The sequence below is a fragment of the Arvicola amphibius genome, chromosome 14, assembly GCF_903992535.2.
Source record: "Arvicola amphibius chromosome 14, mArvAmp1.2, whole genome shotgun sequence".
Lineage (NCBI taxonomy): Eukaryota > Metazoa > Chordata > Mammalia > Rodentia > Cricetidae > Arvicola > Arvicola amphibius.
This window is the reverse complement of record NC_052060.1, coordinates 51066757-51079472: the sequence shown is the minus strand read 5'-3', so window position 1 is coordinate 51079472 and position 12716 is coordinate 51066757. Positions and strand designations below refer to the sequence as shown.

At 39.5% G+C, this 12716-nt stretch overlaps 1 protein-coding gene across 1 annotated transcript in view; it reads right to left on the bottom strand.

Annotated features, from left to right (window-relative positions):
- Window positions 1-12716, bottom strand: part of Col24a1 (collagen type XXIV alpha 1 chain) — a 258382-nt gene that overhangs the window by 61060 nt on the left and 184606 nt on the right. The window contains exons 44-49 of the mRNA XM_038311332.1: window positions 12569-12625; window positions 10475-10528; window positions 8011-8064; window positions 7852-7905; window positions 2217-2270; window positions 725-832 (exon numbers count right to left, since the gene is read on the bottom strand). Coding sequence (XP_038167260.1) covers window positions 725-832; window positions 2217-2270; window positions 7852-7905; window positions 8011-8064; window positions 10475-10528; window positions 12569-12625 — 381 coding nt within the window. The remainder of the gene's footprint in view (window positions 1-724; window positions 833-2216; window positions 2271-7851; window positions 7906-8010; window positions 8065-10474; window positions 10529-12568; window positions 12626-12716) is intronic.

The window sequence follows — 12716 nt, the reverse complement described above, 5'->3', positions numbered from 1 at the left end:
TCAGGCAGCTTACAACCTCCTGTAACTTCAGCTCCAGAAGATCTGATGCCCTCTTCTGGCTTCTTTAGGTACCTGCACCCATGATCATATATACTCACACACAGATACACACGTGCACATTATTAAGAATAAGTCTTTAAAATACATGGTTTTAAATTTTCTGATAAAATAAGATAGAACTTTACATTTAAAATTTGATAAACTTTGTATCATCATGTCACCCTTAAAAGAGCATAGGAAATAGTCATGCAATTCTTGAAAATACTAGGGCTGTAAAAGCAAAGGGAAAATTATTCTGGGCAGAACCTACTTGAGGTACCGCCAAGACCGAAATGTTCCAAAGAAGGCTAGAACATTTGATGAACACAAAACATAGCCTGGTTATGGAGCTACAAAATGGAGCTTCTTTATAGTTTTTTTTTAACTTTTAAACTTTTTACATGTACAAAAATATATAAATTACTACTATGGATTACTAGGTATAAAATATCCAAAAGAATGGACTTACTGGCATATTTGGAAATAATTAGTACAATTCCAAAATAACAAGAGAAATGATTGACTTAACCTGAGCTGATACCCAAACTGAGAAAGATAACCCCACTCCCATGTTCCTTAACCTGAGCTGATACCCAAACTGAGAAAGATAACCCCATCCCCATGTTCCTTAAGAAGACATCAATGCACAAGAAATCAGGAGGATGGGTGCATTCGCACTACTCACAGGAAGTCCTAGTTTTCCAAGGTGCCCAGGCTTCCCAGGGTTTCCTGACATCCCGTCTGCTCCATGGTATCCTTGCAAGCCTTTTGGCCCGGGAAGACCTGGAAGTCCCTTGGTAATTAAAAATTATTGTGATTACAGAGACATATTGGGCAGATGACATTTCCTGGTGCAGAAAAGGTTATATATTTCTGGACCTTGCCCTAAGATAGAATTTCCTCTATTTCTTTTTAATGATTTAGTATTTGTGTCCTTAAGAGAGATGCCTTAAAATGTCCCCTAAACAGATCTAGGTCTATACCTCCACAGTAGACCATTTACTTCACATCTCTCAGACAATGGTTTCAGTCTAAGTACCCTAGAAAACTTTCCCTAAACAAAACTGAAAGCAAATCAGCAACTTATTGTGTAACTTCTTGGGCCTCAGTGAGATTCCCTGATATTTCTCACCGTATCAGTCCATCTTTCTCTAGCTGTGCAGGAAGGATGAGAGATGGACCCTGGAGAGCTCGAGATGCAGGTGTCATTCTCTCCTGACACTCCTTGCCTCCTGGTTTCCCCAAGAATTAATAAAGATTAACATGCTCTTTGTTTCCCTTTAGGTCAGATAATCATATGACTGGCGATAGACCTGAATATCTTGTTCCACTCTTGAACTGAATGAATGACTGATTGGTTTTTCTTTTTCTTTTTTTCTTTTTCCAAGACAGGGTTTCTCTGTGTATCTCTGACTGTCTTGGAACTTGCTCTGTAGACCAGAATGCTTCGAACTCACAGAGATCTGCCTGCCTCTGCCTCTTAAGTGCTGGGATTAAAGGCATTTACTGCTACTGTCCGACCCTAAACAAGAAGGTTTTATTTGTAGGGTATTCAACATGAATGTCCTTACAACTTATCCTTTTTTCTCCCTTTGTCCCAATGCAGGCTGGCAGAAGCAGGTATGTAAGTCTTGGCTGGGCAGCATCAGAAGCCTCTTTGCTAACTCTCCAGTCCATATGTACCAACCCAGCTAGAGGAAGATACTGATGCTCAGGTAAAATTAATTTTTATCCCGAGACAAAGAACTGGTTTTCTCCCCAAGACTTTCTGCTCTAATAAACCAGGAGAATAAGAAGCTGAGCTCTCCAATTAAAACCCAGCTCATGTCTTCTTAACTTTACTTGACTCTGGCCTTTGTTACCACTCACTTGGTCCAGTTTCCAAGTCCCCTGTTTACGGTGGTTCACCAAGAGAGAGAAGAAAGTGTCCACAGGGAGGGCTCCATAACACAGGAAAATAGCATCCTTCGCTTGCAGGGACTCAGATTTAAACAGCAAGTTTGGGTTTGAGTTAGTGGTCATATTTTGTTCCCTCTGTGTTCCAGCATGGGTTTGAACTTTTTTCAAGACAGTCTGATTTATCCAACATGACATAACTGGCCCCGAACTATTCTGCTTGCTAAAGCTGTCAATTCTTTTTAGAAAAACAAGGAAGATTAAAGAGGTCTGTTACTTACAGGGATGCCAGGTTTCCCAGAAGGACCAGGAACTCCTTTTTTCCCCTTAGGACCCTGAAAATGGAAAGTACAGTTGTTAATAGATAGAAATAAACTGACTTAAACGAGCCATGGAAAAGAATGCTGAGGCCGGGATGGCCCAGAAGCACACATAGCTAGCTATCTATCACTGGCCTGGCCGTTTAACTCTCCTGGGAGGTCACTTCCATCACGGAAAGTGGGAGAATTTGAACAGATACCTTATGGATTTCCTTTTTGCTCTGAGTTCAGATTTAAAAATTTAAATCATAGTTCTAAAAAGGCACTGTTTTGTAAATGTCCCTGCTTTTAGGCAGCGTCTATGCCTCCTTTTAAAAGTGGCTAAATTCAGTAGGTATTTATTGAGTATCATGTTTCATGGCATCTGTTACATGCTAGGAATTCAGAGGCAAGGTTCCTGGTCACAAGACACTTACTGTGTGCCGATGGATGTGACCCAATAGCCAAAATGTGCTGCGCTTCCATGGAAGCACAAAGAACACATTCGCAAATAATAATAATAAAAAAACCCAGGTGTTTATTTTTCAAGGACTGTTTGTTTCTCCATGTGTGAGATGTTTTAGGTCCTAATTGATTCAGCAGTCACTGGTCCGCCCGGATAGTTAGCGATACTACTCTTGCAGACCATTCCATTGTTCTGATGATAGCCTCAAATTATTTTCAGATGAAAAGCATGGAAAACACCGATCTGGCATACACATAAGGAAAAGAATCATGTCATTACCAGACAGGCTTCTCAGAGACCATGTGAAGTTCCCCCAGACAGAACTGTTTTAGCCTGGGATGGTAAGTTCTCAAGGCTAACATGCTGAAGGTACAGATTAACCGCGTACACACCAATACCCATTCCAAGTGCTACACCTTTGAAGGTGGCCTTGAATATTTGTTTACCTGGGCTTGGTGTTGTGCACTAAGTAATCCCAAGACTCAGAAAGCTACTTACGTAAGCATGGCTCAGATAACTCCTGCCAGTTATTCTGACCCCAGGTGGGGCCAGCACAGTAGCATTATGGTAGTTGGGGGCCACAAAGGATGGCATGAATTTTGGCGGATGTGTGAAGGATGCTCCGAAGAATCAAGCCACCCTCTCGCTATCTTTCCTGACCATGGCAGCCCAGAATGGTACTGCAGTCTTTGAGAAAAAAGCAAGTGGGAAACACTGTACGTCAAATGCAGCATGTCCGAGTATTTTAGAGGAGTTAGAGGCAGTTAACCACTTAGATTCCCATCACTTGGCTGCCTTGGCATCACTTGGCATCACTTGGCATCCCTACGTGGGATGGACATTGAGGACAGATGGTAAGTTCTTTTTTATAAAGAATTCAAATAAAGCTCTACTTCTAGTATATTTTCATGTATGTGCTTCTCTCCAAACATTCAGATGTCAAAATATAAACAAGAAGATTCAGCATCTACAGGCTTTTCACAACTAGAATTATCTTTAGACTTGGATGGGCGTTGAAAGCAGTTATTAATAGCACGGCAGTCAAGGCACTTTATGACCATGAGAGACATTTTAAAAGGTCATTTTTATTAATGCTAGAAGGGTTGTTGTGGCAATATTCATTCATCGATAAGTAACTATTCAACCAATACCAAGATTCTGGCCTCTGCCTTGGATCATTTAGACTAGGAAGGATTGCTTCTTATAGTTACTGTCATTATAATGGGAAGAAAGTAGGGAAGTTAGAAAGGCAATATGGTCTTGTAGTGGAGGTTTCAATGAATGCAGAACATTGCTCTTGCTATGAACTAAATGTGTGTTCTCCAAATTCACATGTTGACCTTCCAACCTTAATGATGAAGCATAAAGGTTGCTCTTCTGTGGGGGAGGGGTGATGAGGTTTTGAGAGGGAAGTCCTTGAAGGGGGTTAGTGCTCTTTTATAGGAGACCCTAGAGAACTTGCCAGTCCCCTCTCTCTTAGTGAGGATACAGAGAGGAGCTGGCATACTGTAACACAGAGCTGCACCCTCACTAGAACCTGACCGTGCTGCCATCCTGACCTTGGACTCAGCCTCCAGAACAAAACTGGGCTATTTATAAGCTATGTATTCATGGTACTTAGCTATAGAAGCCTGGCCAAAGGGATTCTTGCCCTCGATTTTATTTTTATTTTGAGAATGTGTATATTAAAATGTCTCAAAACTAGCATCACTAGTTCCACAACTTAACTAAGAGTCGAGCACTATTAAATATTCCTCTCTCACAGAGTAGCCTGTCCAGGAGGAACTTATATAGTGTCTAAGGTTAAGGAAGCACACTGCTGTGTAAGCCCTTGCCAGGTGAATAATCAGGTTATTACCATAAGAAGGAAAAGTCGCCCTCCAACCAACCCTCCAAACTCAAATATAGTAAAAGTGATGTATTCTGAGACATCAGGCTTAACTTACTGATTTTATTTTATTTGAATAATAATCCTTCATAAATCCATGGATGGAATGTCCTTAAATAGAAAGTAAATGATTCTGTAGGAGGTCTTTTCAGGGTACAGGTTTCCCCTTTGCTTGGATCGCATTGAAAAATATGGAATATGCAACCACTCTGGAAGCCTTCCATTCATGGGCACTCCACTAGTTCTCAGAGTAGAGAAGGTGATCTAGTTCTTGTGACAAAGGACTTTTTAAGCCTCTCCATTAATTGAAATCTTGTTTTTTTGTTTTTTGACTTTGATGTTTTAAAGATGTTGAAAGGATAGCTATCACAGCACTTGGCCCCTCCTTTGAGCTGTTAACGTTAGGAACAGACACAAATTCAGGGCTTAATGCAACTATTCTCCCTCACTTCTTTTCTAACCAAGGAAACTGCAATTCACTAACATGGACGAGTTTTGTGTGGAGAGGGAAAGAGGGCTTTGGCTTGAGTCCTTGGCTTTGAGGCCCACACGAGCTTTCCTGTGTGTTTGCCTCACAGGAATCTTTGCAGGATGGGAGATCTCTGCTCTCACTTCTTTCTAGGGGAACCCACTCTCGCACGCTCCGTGAATGAATCTGTTAGGAGTAACTGTACATTCATTTATAAAAAATTATAATTAACAAAAGATTCCAAAGCAATAGCTTTTGTATACTATGAGACTCAGGAAATTAAGTCAATTCTGGCTCTGCTGCTAATGAGTTCTATGATCTTAGGCAACGCATAATCTCTCTGGGATTTAAATTTCTTTATTTTGCAAACAAGATCCCTGTCCAGATGATTTTTTAAGGGTCCTTTTCCAAATCTAAAAAAATAAAGCTTTGCAAAAACAAGATGACAGCAATTGGACAGAACTCATCTGGCCACCAGAGGAATCCTTAATAATTAATATACAATCAGTGGCTGTCCTTGTAGCAATTAATGCTCGTATAAACTCCAAGAGGTCCTAAATTGTGCCATTGGGCTGCATCTGCCAGCACACCCCCCCAGAGAGCAACCGGTTTCCTTGGATCATGCAGAAATCAAGGCATGGTCTCAGCTCCTTTTGGCTTCAACACATAAAGACAGTTCACCAGCTCACTGGAAAGAGAGTTGTCCCATAAGAGAATTTGATTTTCATTGCTATAATTTTAACAGTTACCAATAAGAACCAGAAAGTCTCTCTTGCACGAGATATGTCAAAAGAGAAAAAAGGAAACCTGATAAATATGAAAGTTTTAATTAGAAAGCTTTAAGCACTTTAGGATAAAACCTAGACTAGCCTCTGTGTTCTTGGGTAGCATGTAGCACTGTTCTGTGAGCTTAGAGCTTGTTCCACAACTTTTTCCATTGTATACATTAAAAACGCTAAGCGAAAGTGAAGGCTATCATGTTTCTCCTCCTTACTTTTTCCTCATCCAGGCCAGTTTTTTAAAGATGTTTTCACTATTTATTAATCCTTGTTTATTTAATGTGTGCCTGTGTGTCTGTGCATACATGAGTGCATATGTGTGTACAGGTTCATGTTATTTGTATGAGCACATACATGTGGAAGCCAGAGGATGACTTTGGGCATTGTTCCTCAGTCTCTGCTCACTTTTAAAAAACAGATTAATTTCTTTTTAATATTATACATATGTGTATTCTATTTTTAAATTTTCTGGGTGGAGGCATGTGCACATAAGCACTGGTGCCCATGGTGCCAGAAGAGGGCATTTGATCCCATGGAGCTGGTCCTACATGGATGTGAAATGCCCCTTCCCCACTGACCTGCCACTTGCTAAGGGATCCACCTGTCTCTTCTTCTTGGCATATTTTACACACATGCCTGGACTTTTAAAATATGGGTTCTGGGGAATCCAACACAGGTCCCTATGCTTACAAGGTCAGTAATTTAGTAACTGAGCTATATCCCTAGCTCCTAATTCTTTTTTATTAGGGAATCCAATGTGCTGTTACTATATAACCTGAATGTTTTAAAAGGCATCTATGTGACTGAAGAACTACTGAACTTGTATTCACTAGCTCTGACCCAGCATCATCTTACTGCTTGACTCTTCCAGTCAGAAGCACAAATTGGAGGGAAGACACCTTTACAAATGAGAAGAAACATAAACTCGCCATGTGTGTCTACCCATCCCTATGAAATTTAAAGTTAAGCGACAATACATTTTCTTAAACACTGAATTTTAAGGGGCCAGGTGTGTAGCTTAGTGACAGAGCCCTTTCTTAGAATGTCAAAGGCTGAGTTCAATCCCTACCACTAGAAAAAAGGTGCTTTAAGCTTGAGACAGGAGCATGTGAAGTCAGAAAGTCAGAATGCTGTGAGAAGCAGGGCGGTCATGGACTGAGGGTGCAAAGTCTCCTGCTGTGTGTGCTGAGGCCAGGTGTGTCTGGAAGAAGTTTAATTTTAGTGACAGAGTTGTCATTTGATTGATAACAAATAATTGATTTGTTTTATGGAAAACAACCTCCTTTATCAGTAGTTGAGTCTATGCGCCATAACCAAATGGCTCAATCTACCCTTATCATCTCAGATAGATTCTTTGCCTGGATGAACTTCCATCAGGCTCCTCCCCCTGGGCCTGCCCTGCCCAGGGTCTCTGATCCCTCTGGATATGGCTTCCCTTGCTGCCCACTCCTACGTGGTGTCTGATCACCTTTGGCCTGTTCACACCAGGACTGCCGCTAGCCTGCTTATCTGGACTGTCCCTTACTCCTAAGGCTATTCTTGGTAATTTTCCGTCCACTGATCCTCACCCTGCTCCTTGCCCATATATTCAAAATCAAACCCAATTTCTTTCTGACGCTAGACCCTCATTATAGAGATCCCTATACCTATTGTGATTGTTACAAATAGTTTTTATTACCCTTCTTGAACAAGTCTTCAATAGTTTTCTACACCTGGGTCTATTTGATTGATAGTTTTCAGTGTACAGTGCTGGTACCGCCATTGGAAAGCTCCATAACAGACTACCTTAGGGGATATTCTTAAGTGATTTTTTACAAGGCCAGGATAGGTAATGCACAATTTAGATTCTAGTCAAAAGATATGAGCTGCTCAGTTATGGTTTAGCATATTTTTTTGACAGCCCCCACCCCCAGGCTTACAGTGATCTTCATTCAGAAGAGCAAATGAATATTCGAATGATAATAAACAGCATTGTCTGGTGTGCCCACTTTCCAAAGCCAACAAGTCTCACTTACTTCAGATCCTCTCTCTCCCTTTAGTCCTGGTCCACCCTGGTCGCCCGGTTCACCCTTTAATAGGAGCCAAGAGGGAAATAGCATGTAAGGCAAATAAATGAGCTATATGAGTGTGATTTTCTTTGGTTGTTGGAATGATAGAATACTTGCAAAACATACTGGGGGCCCTTGTTGTCCAGTGGCACCTCGGAGTCCTGGCACACCCATATGGCCCTAGGAATAGAAGAGATTCTATTAATTCAAGCAAACTCAGTCATGTGACCTAGACAGTTTTCACTTAAATGGAAGCATAGTATTCTAGAGCCTAATTTAAATAAAAAGTCTTATTTGAAATAGGGTAGTACACATAGTTGAGGGATAGTTTGATGATTCTGGTATAATATGCTAGATAAATATAGTTTTTGGTTTTGTTTTTTAAATGTGAGTTAACACAGAGGACTGGATGGTGGGTTAGGATGGTACCTAATCTTTGAACCCTGTAAATGTGGTATTATTTGGAAAAAGAGTCTTTATAGATGTGACTACATGTGGTGGTGGTTTGAAAGAAAACAGTCCCCAAAGGGAGTGGCACTATTAGGTGTGGCTCTGTTGGAGGAAGTGTGTCACTGTGGGGGTGGGCTCTGAGGTCTCTTTTGTTCAAGCTTCCCTCAGTGTGACTATCAGTCGACTTTCTGCTGCCTTCTAGTCAAGATGTAGCCAGCACCACGTCTACCTGGTTGCCGCCATGTTCCTCATCATGATGAAAATGGACTGAATCTCTAAAACTGTAAACCACTATCTTAATTAAATATTTTATTTGTAAGAGTTGCCGTGATCATAGTGTCTCTTCAGAGCAATAGAAACCCTAACTAAGACACTTTATTAAAAATCCCCTGAGAATCTGAGTCAGCGACAAAGCTCAGGTTGATGACGGTCAGCCACAACCTTGCTGCCTCCCTGACTTGCCATAGAAGGGAGACCTTTCCACAATGGCCACATAACCACCACCTCTTCGGACTCTGTGAAGTCAAGGAACAATTCTCATCAATGACAAACCAGTTCCTGGATGTTCCACTTCATACCCTGGGATATCTTGGTAAACACTGACAATGGCCATTTTTGTGAAGCAGCAAAACTTAAATGTGATACAGAAAAGGGTTTTGTCAAATCTTGGGAAAAAGAGTAAGGAAAGGTGGTGAATTTTGTTTGAAGAGAGTAGTGGAGGGATGAACTGAATCAGATTGTGTGAGCCAAGTGGGGGACAAATGCAACCTCAGAGAATCTACTTTCAGGATGATTCCTGAAGTGAGAACTTCCTGGTCAAGGAAAAAGTGTGGGAAGTAGAGACAGAATTGTGTGGTATAACTGGTAAGTGGATTTGAGAGGGCTATGACTGGGGACAGGGAGTCTAGTCAGACAGCTATTAAGATAAGTCAGACAGAAGACATCTTGAGAAGATGAGTTTAATGATGGCAATTATCTGTCTACCTGCTTGTCCAACCAACTTAGCTAATCTAGGTCTGCCTTACGGTAGTGATCATAGTACATCAACCTTAAGACAGAGAGGTACTGGATCAAGTGACCTACCAGTTCATTATTAAAAGCAAATTGTATGTAGGGCTTCCAACTAAACATTATACAAGATAGAACAAAGTTAGATTCTAATTGGGGAGCTAAGGCGCCATGTACTTAAAAAAACCAACTGGCAAAAAAATACAGATACAAAAGACAGAAGAGTGTGTTGAGTGACCTATAAACAATATTGTAGGGTTGCAAAGGTCAAGGTCGATCTTCGAGTCAGATGAGAGGAAAATTAGAGACACATTATAAACAGCAGAGTCTCTGTAAGCAAGGATTATGTAATGCTGGGAGCAGGAGAGGATCTTGTGAGCCAAATAAAGGAGACTGAAGTGACAGGGAAATCAACAATAAAAACAAGCGACAAGCGATGGCGGCAAGCGCATAAAACATCATCCACAGGAGCACAAGTCAGAAAGGAAGCTTGAGTAAGTTCTGTATACAGGCTAACCATTCCAGGGGATTAAGTGGATCTTAATCAAAGAAACCAAAGAAGAAGCTAAGGACTAATTTAAGTCATGGTGCTATAACATTATCCATCTAGTCATTCAATCAGTCTTTATGGGACTTCTACCAGCTGCCAGGGACTCTGCATCCTAGAAATTGGGATGTTGTAATGAAAAGGACAGACACACTCCTTACCCTATTAGGCCCTGACATTTTGGTGGGTGAAGACTGGCAATAAAGAAAACGAAAACAAATAAAAGGTGATGGGGTAATATAACATTTCAGGGCCATGATATAAACGAGACTGCATGGCAAAGTGATAGCTACAGATCGCCTTTACGGAGGGCAGGCTGAAGAGTTGTCGATCTGTTTAAACAGGGTAGGAAGGGAACGCCTCCCTGGTGATAACTCTCCAGCTGACAGCACTATGGCGAGGAAAAGGCAATCGTGAGAAGAAGTCAACGACAGGAAGCGAAAAGAGCTCGGTGCCCTCTGGATCTAAAACAGAGTGCATGGCTGGTTACTTCATGGTGTTTGCATTTGTTTGGAAACCGAACACAGTTTCAGGGAAATTCTGCTCGAATTTAGAAGCAAAGGTGTTGATGCTTCCAGTGGTTACCTTATAGCCTTCGTCACCATGCTCTCCTCTGTCTCCTTGTTCCCCCATTGGGCCCTACAGAGAGCACACACAAAGACAATCAGTTTCCTGACTGTAATTCCTGAGTGTGGATGCTACAATTAGGGTGGTTTATTCTTTTGTCAAAAATAAAAGGTATAGTAAATTTTTTAAGTCTGCTATGTGAATGAAAATGATTGAATTTCAAGAGATATCAGACGTGCTACAGAATTAAACCTTGATCAATTAACTTAATTTATACACAGTTGCCATATGATTTCAAAACTTTTATATCCAGTTATATCTGTAATTAATTATAACACAGATATAATTGTATGAGGTTCACTGCTAAACAGAAAATTAAATGAATAAAGTCTCATAATATTCTTCTATAAAAATATTGAAGAAATGATGTTTAATAAAACCATGAATTTTTTGAGTATAATATATTTTAAATCTTATATGTTAAATGGATTGAAATTTATGCAAGAAATTATTGAAATTAATTCCATTTACTTTGCAGTCTTCTTCAGCTAACCTAACAAAATAAGACTTGTTCTTTTAAATACTTGTCATATGAATGTTTTGATAAACTGTTCAAACTATAATCTTTAAATTTTACATAGAGCATTATTTATTACATACTAGAACTTCCTGTCAGAACAGAAACTTAAATTGAGGTACTTTGGAAAAGCAGGAAATTTATAGATGGATTATTACAGGCTACTGATAGATAAGAAACCTTACTCCTAGATGAATAGTTGATAGGCACACGGCAAAGAGAAGCTCTGACCCTATCTTATGCTCAGAATCTGGTTTAAGCCCGTTCCTGTCTCATGTCTACTGGGAAATCTTATCACAACTTGTTTTACTTTTAATGCACAGGTATTTATTACATTTTAGAAGACAGTCTTTGATTGACAGTCCCAAACCTGAGAAAATAAATACAACTATTCTCTACTTAGTAATTTTTTTCTGTTTGTTGGACAATTTTTATATTATTTCCAAATATTGCCCACTAAGTCCTTCCTAATGCCATGATCCTTTAGTACAGTTCCTCATGTTGTAGTGACCCCAACCATAAAATCATTTTAGTTATTACTTTATAACTGTAATGTTGCTATTGTTATGAATTGTAATACAAATATCTGATATACAGAGTATCTGATATGTAACCCCCATGAAAGGGTTGGCCCACCTCCCAAAGGGGTCATGACCCGTGGGTTGAGAGCTGCTGCTCTAAGTGGTTTAGACAGATTAAAACCTATTTCATAAAGACACATAAACATTTGCACAGAGAGATTACCTCTATATGAATTGTCCCAACTTGAAACATCTAGATTTTTCTATATTATTTTCTACAGTCAAATATCAATGGAAACTGTAACCATGGAGCCAGATCAAAATATTGGTACTATACATTTTGATCCCATGCTTCCTAGTAGCCTTTATTTTGAGTTACATTATGTGGAAAATGGAAACTATAACTAATATGCTTATTTCCGTGGAGTATTATCCATCCACTTGAGTTTACATATATTCTTCACCTATTATTTTAGCCTCAAAACAACACTAGTAGCTACTTTCCAAAAACAGTGGTTACAGTTGGTCTTTAAAATGCTGGATTTGAAGACTATAGGTCCACAGTCTTGAAAAGCAATTGACTCTGACTGGTTCTAAAAGCTAGCAAATCACTTGGCAACTGTGGGTAAATTATTATAAACATATATAGATCATATTTTATAAAAATACTCCAGAAACAGATCTGATATTGATAATCAAAGAAATATTTGTCCTAAAAAGTCTAAAGTATATTTGTTTTGGACAGTCTCTGTAAAAATTTGTCATGCATTCAATGTTGAAGGATTTCACAACTAATTTTCTTAAACATACACTTTGGCTAAGATTCTTGATTAATGTATTTTTTCATATCTAAGACTGTTACACTATTTAGATGGTATGGAAATAAATATTGCTGTACTATAAAGCCAAGTTATAAAACTGACAAGTTAGAACTCTGAAAAGATATGATTGGCATTGAAAGCTTCTGATTGCATTTTATCCTGAGGTACCAAAATAATTTTAGAAAAGACCTACTGGTTCACCTCGAGGCCCGGGAGGTCCTAGGACTTTGCTGTCTTCTCCTGGGTAGCCCTAAAATGAAAACAATAGTTTACTAAAACAAATCAATTAAGGAAGTCTATTCCAAATACTCTTATTGTCTAATGTAATTTTGACTTTAAGT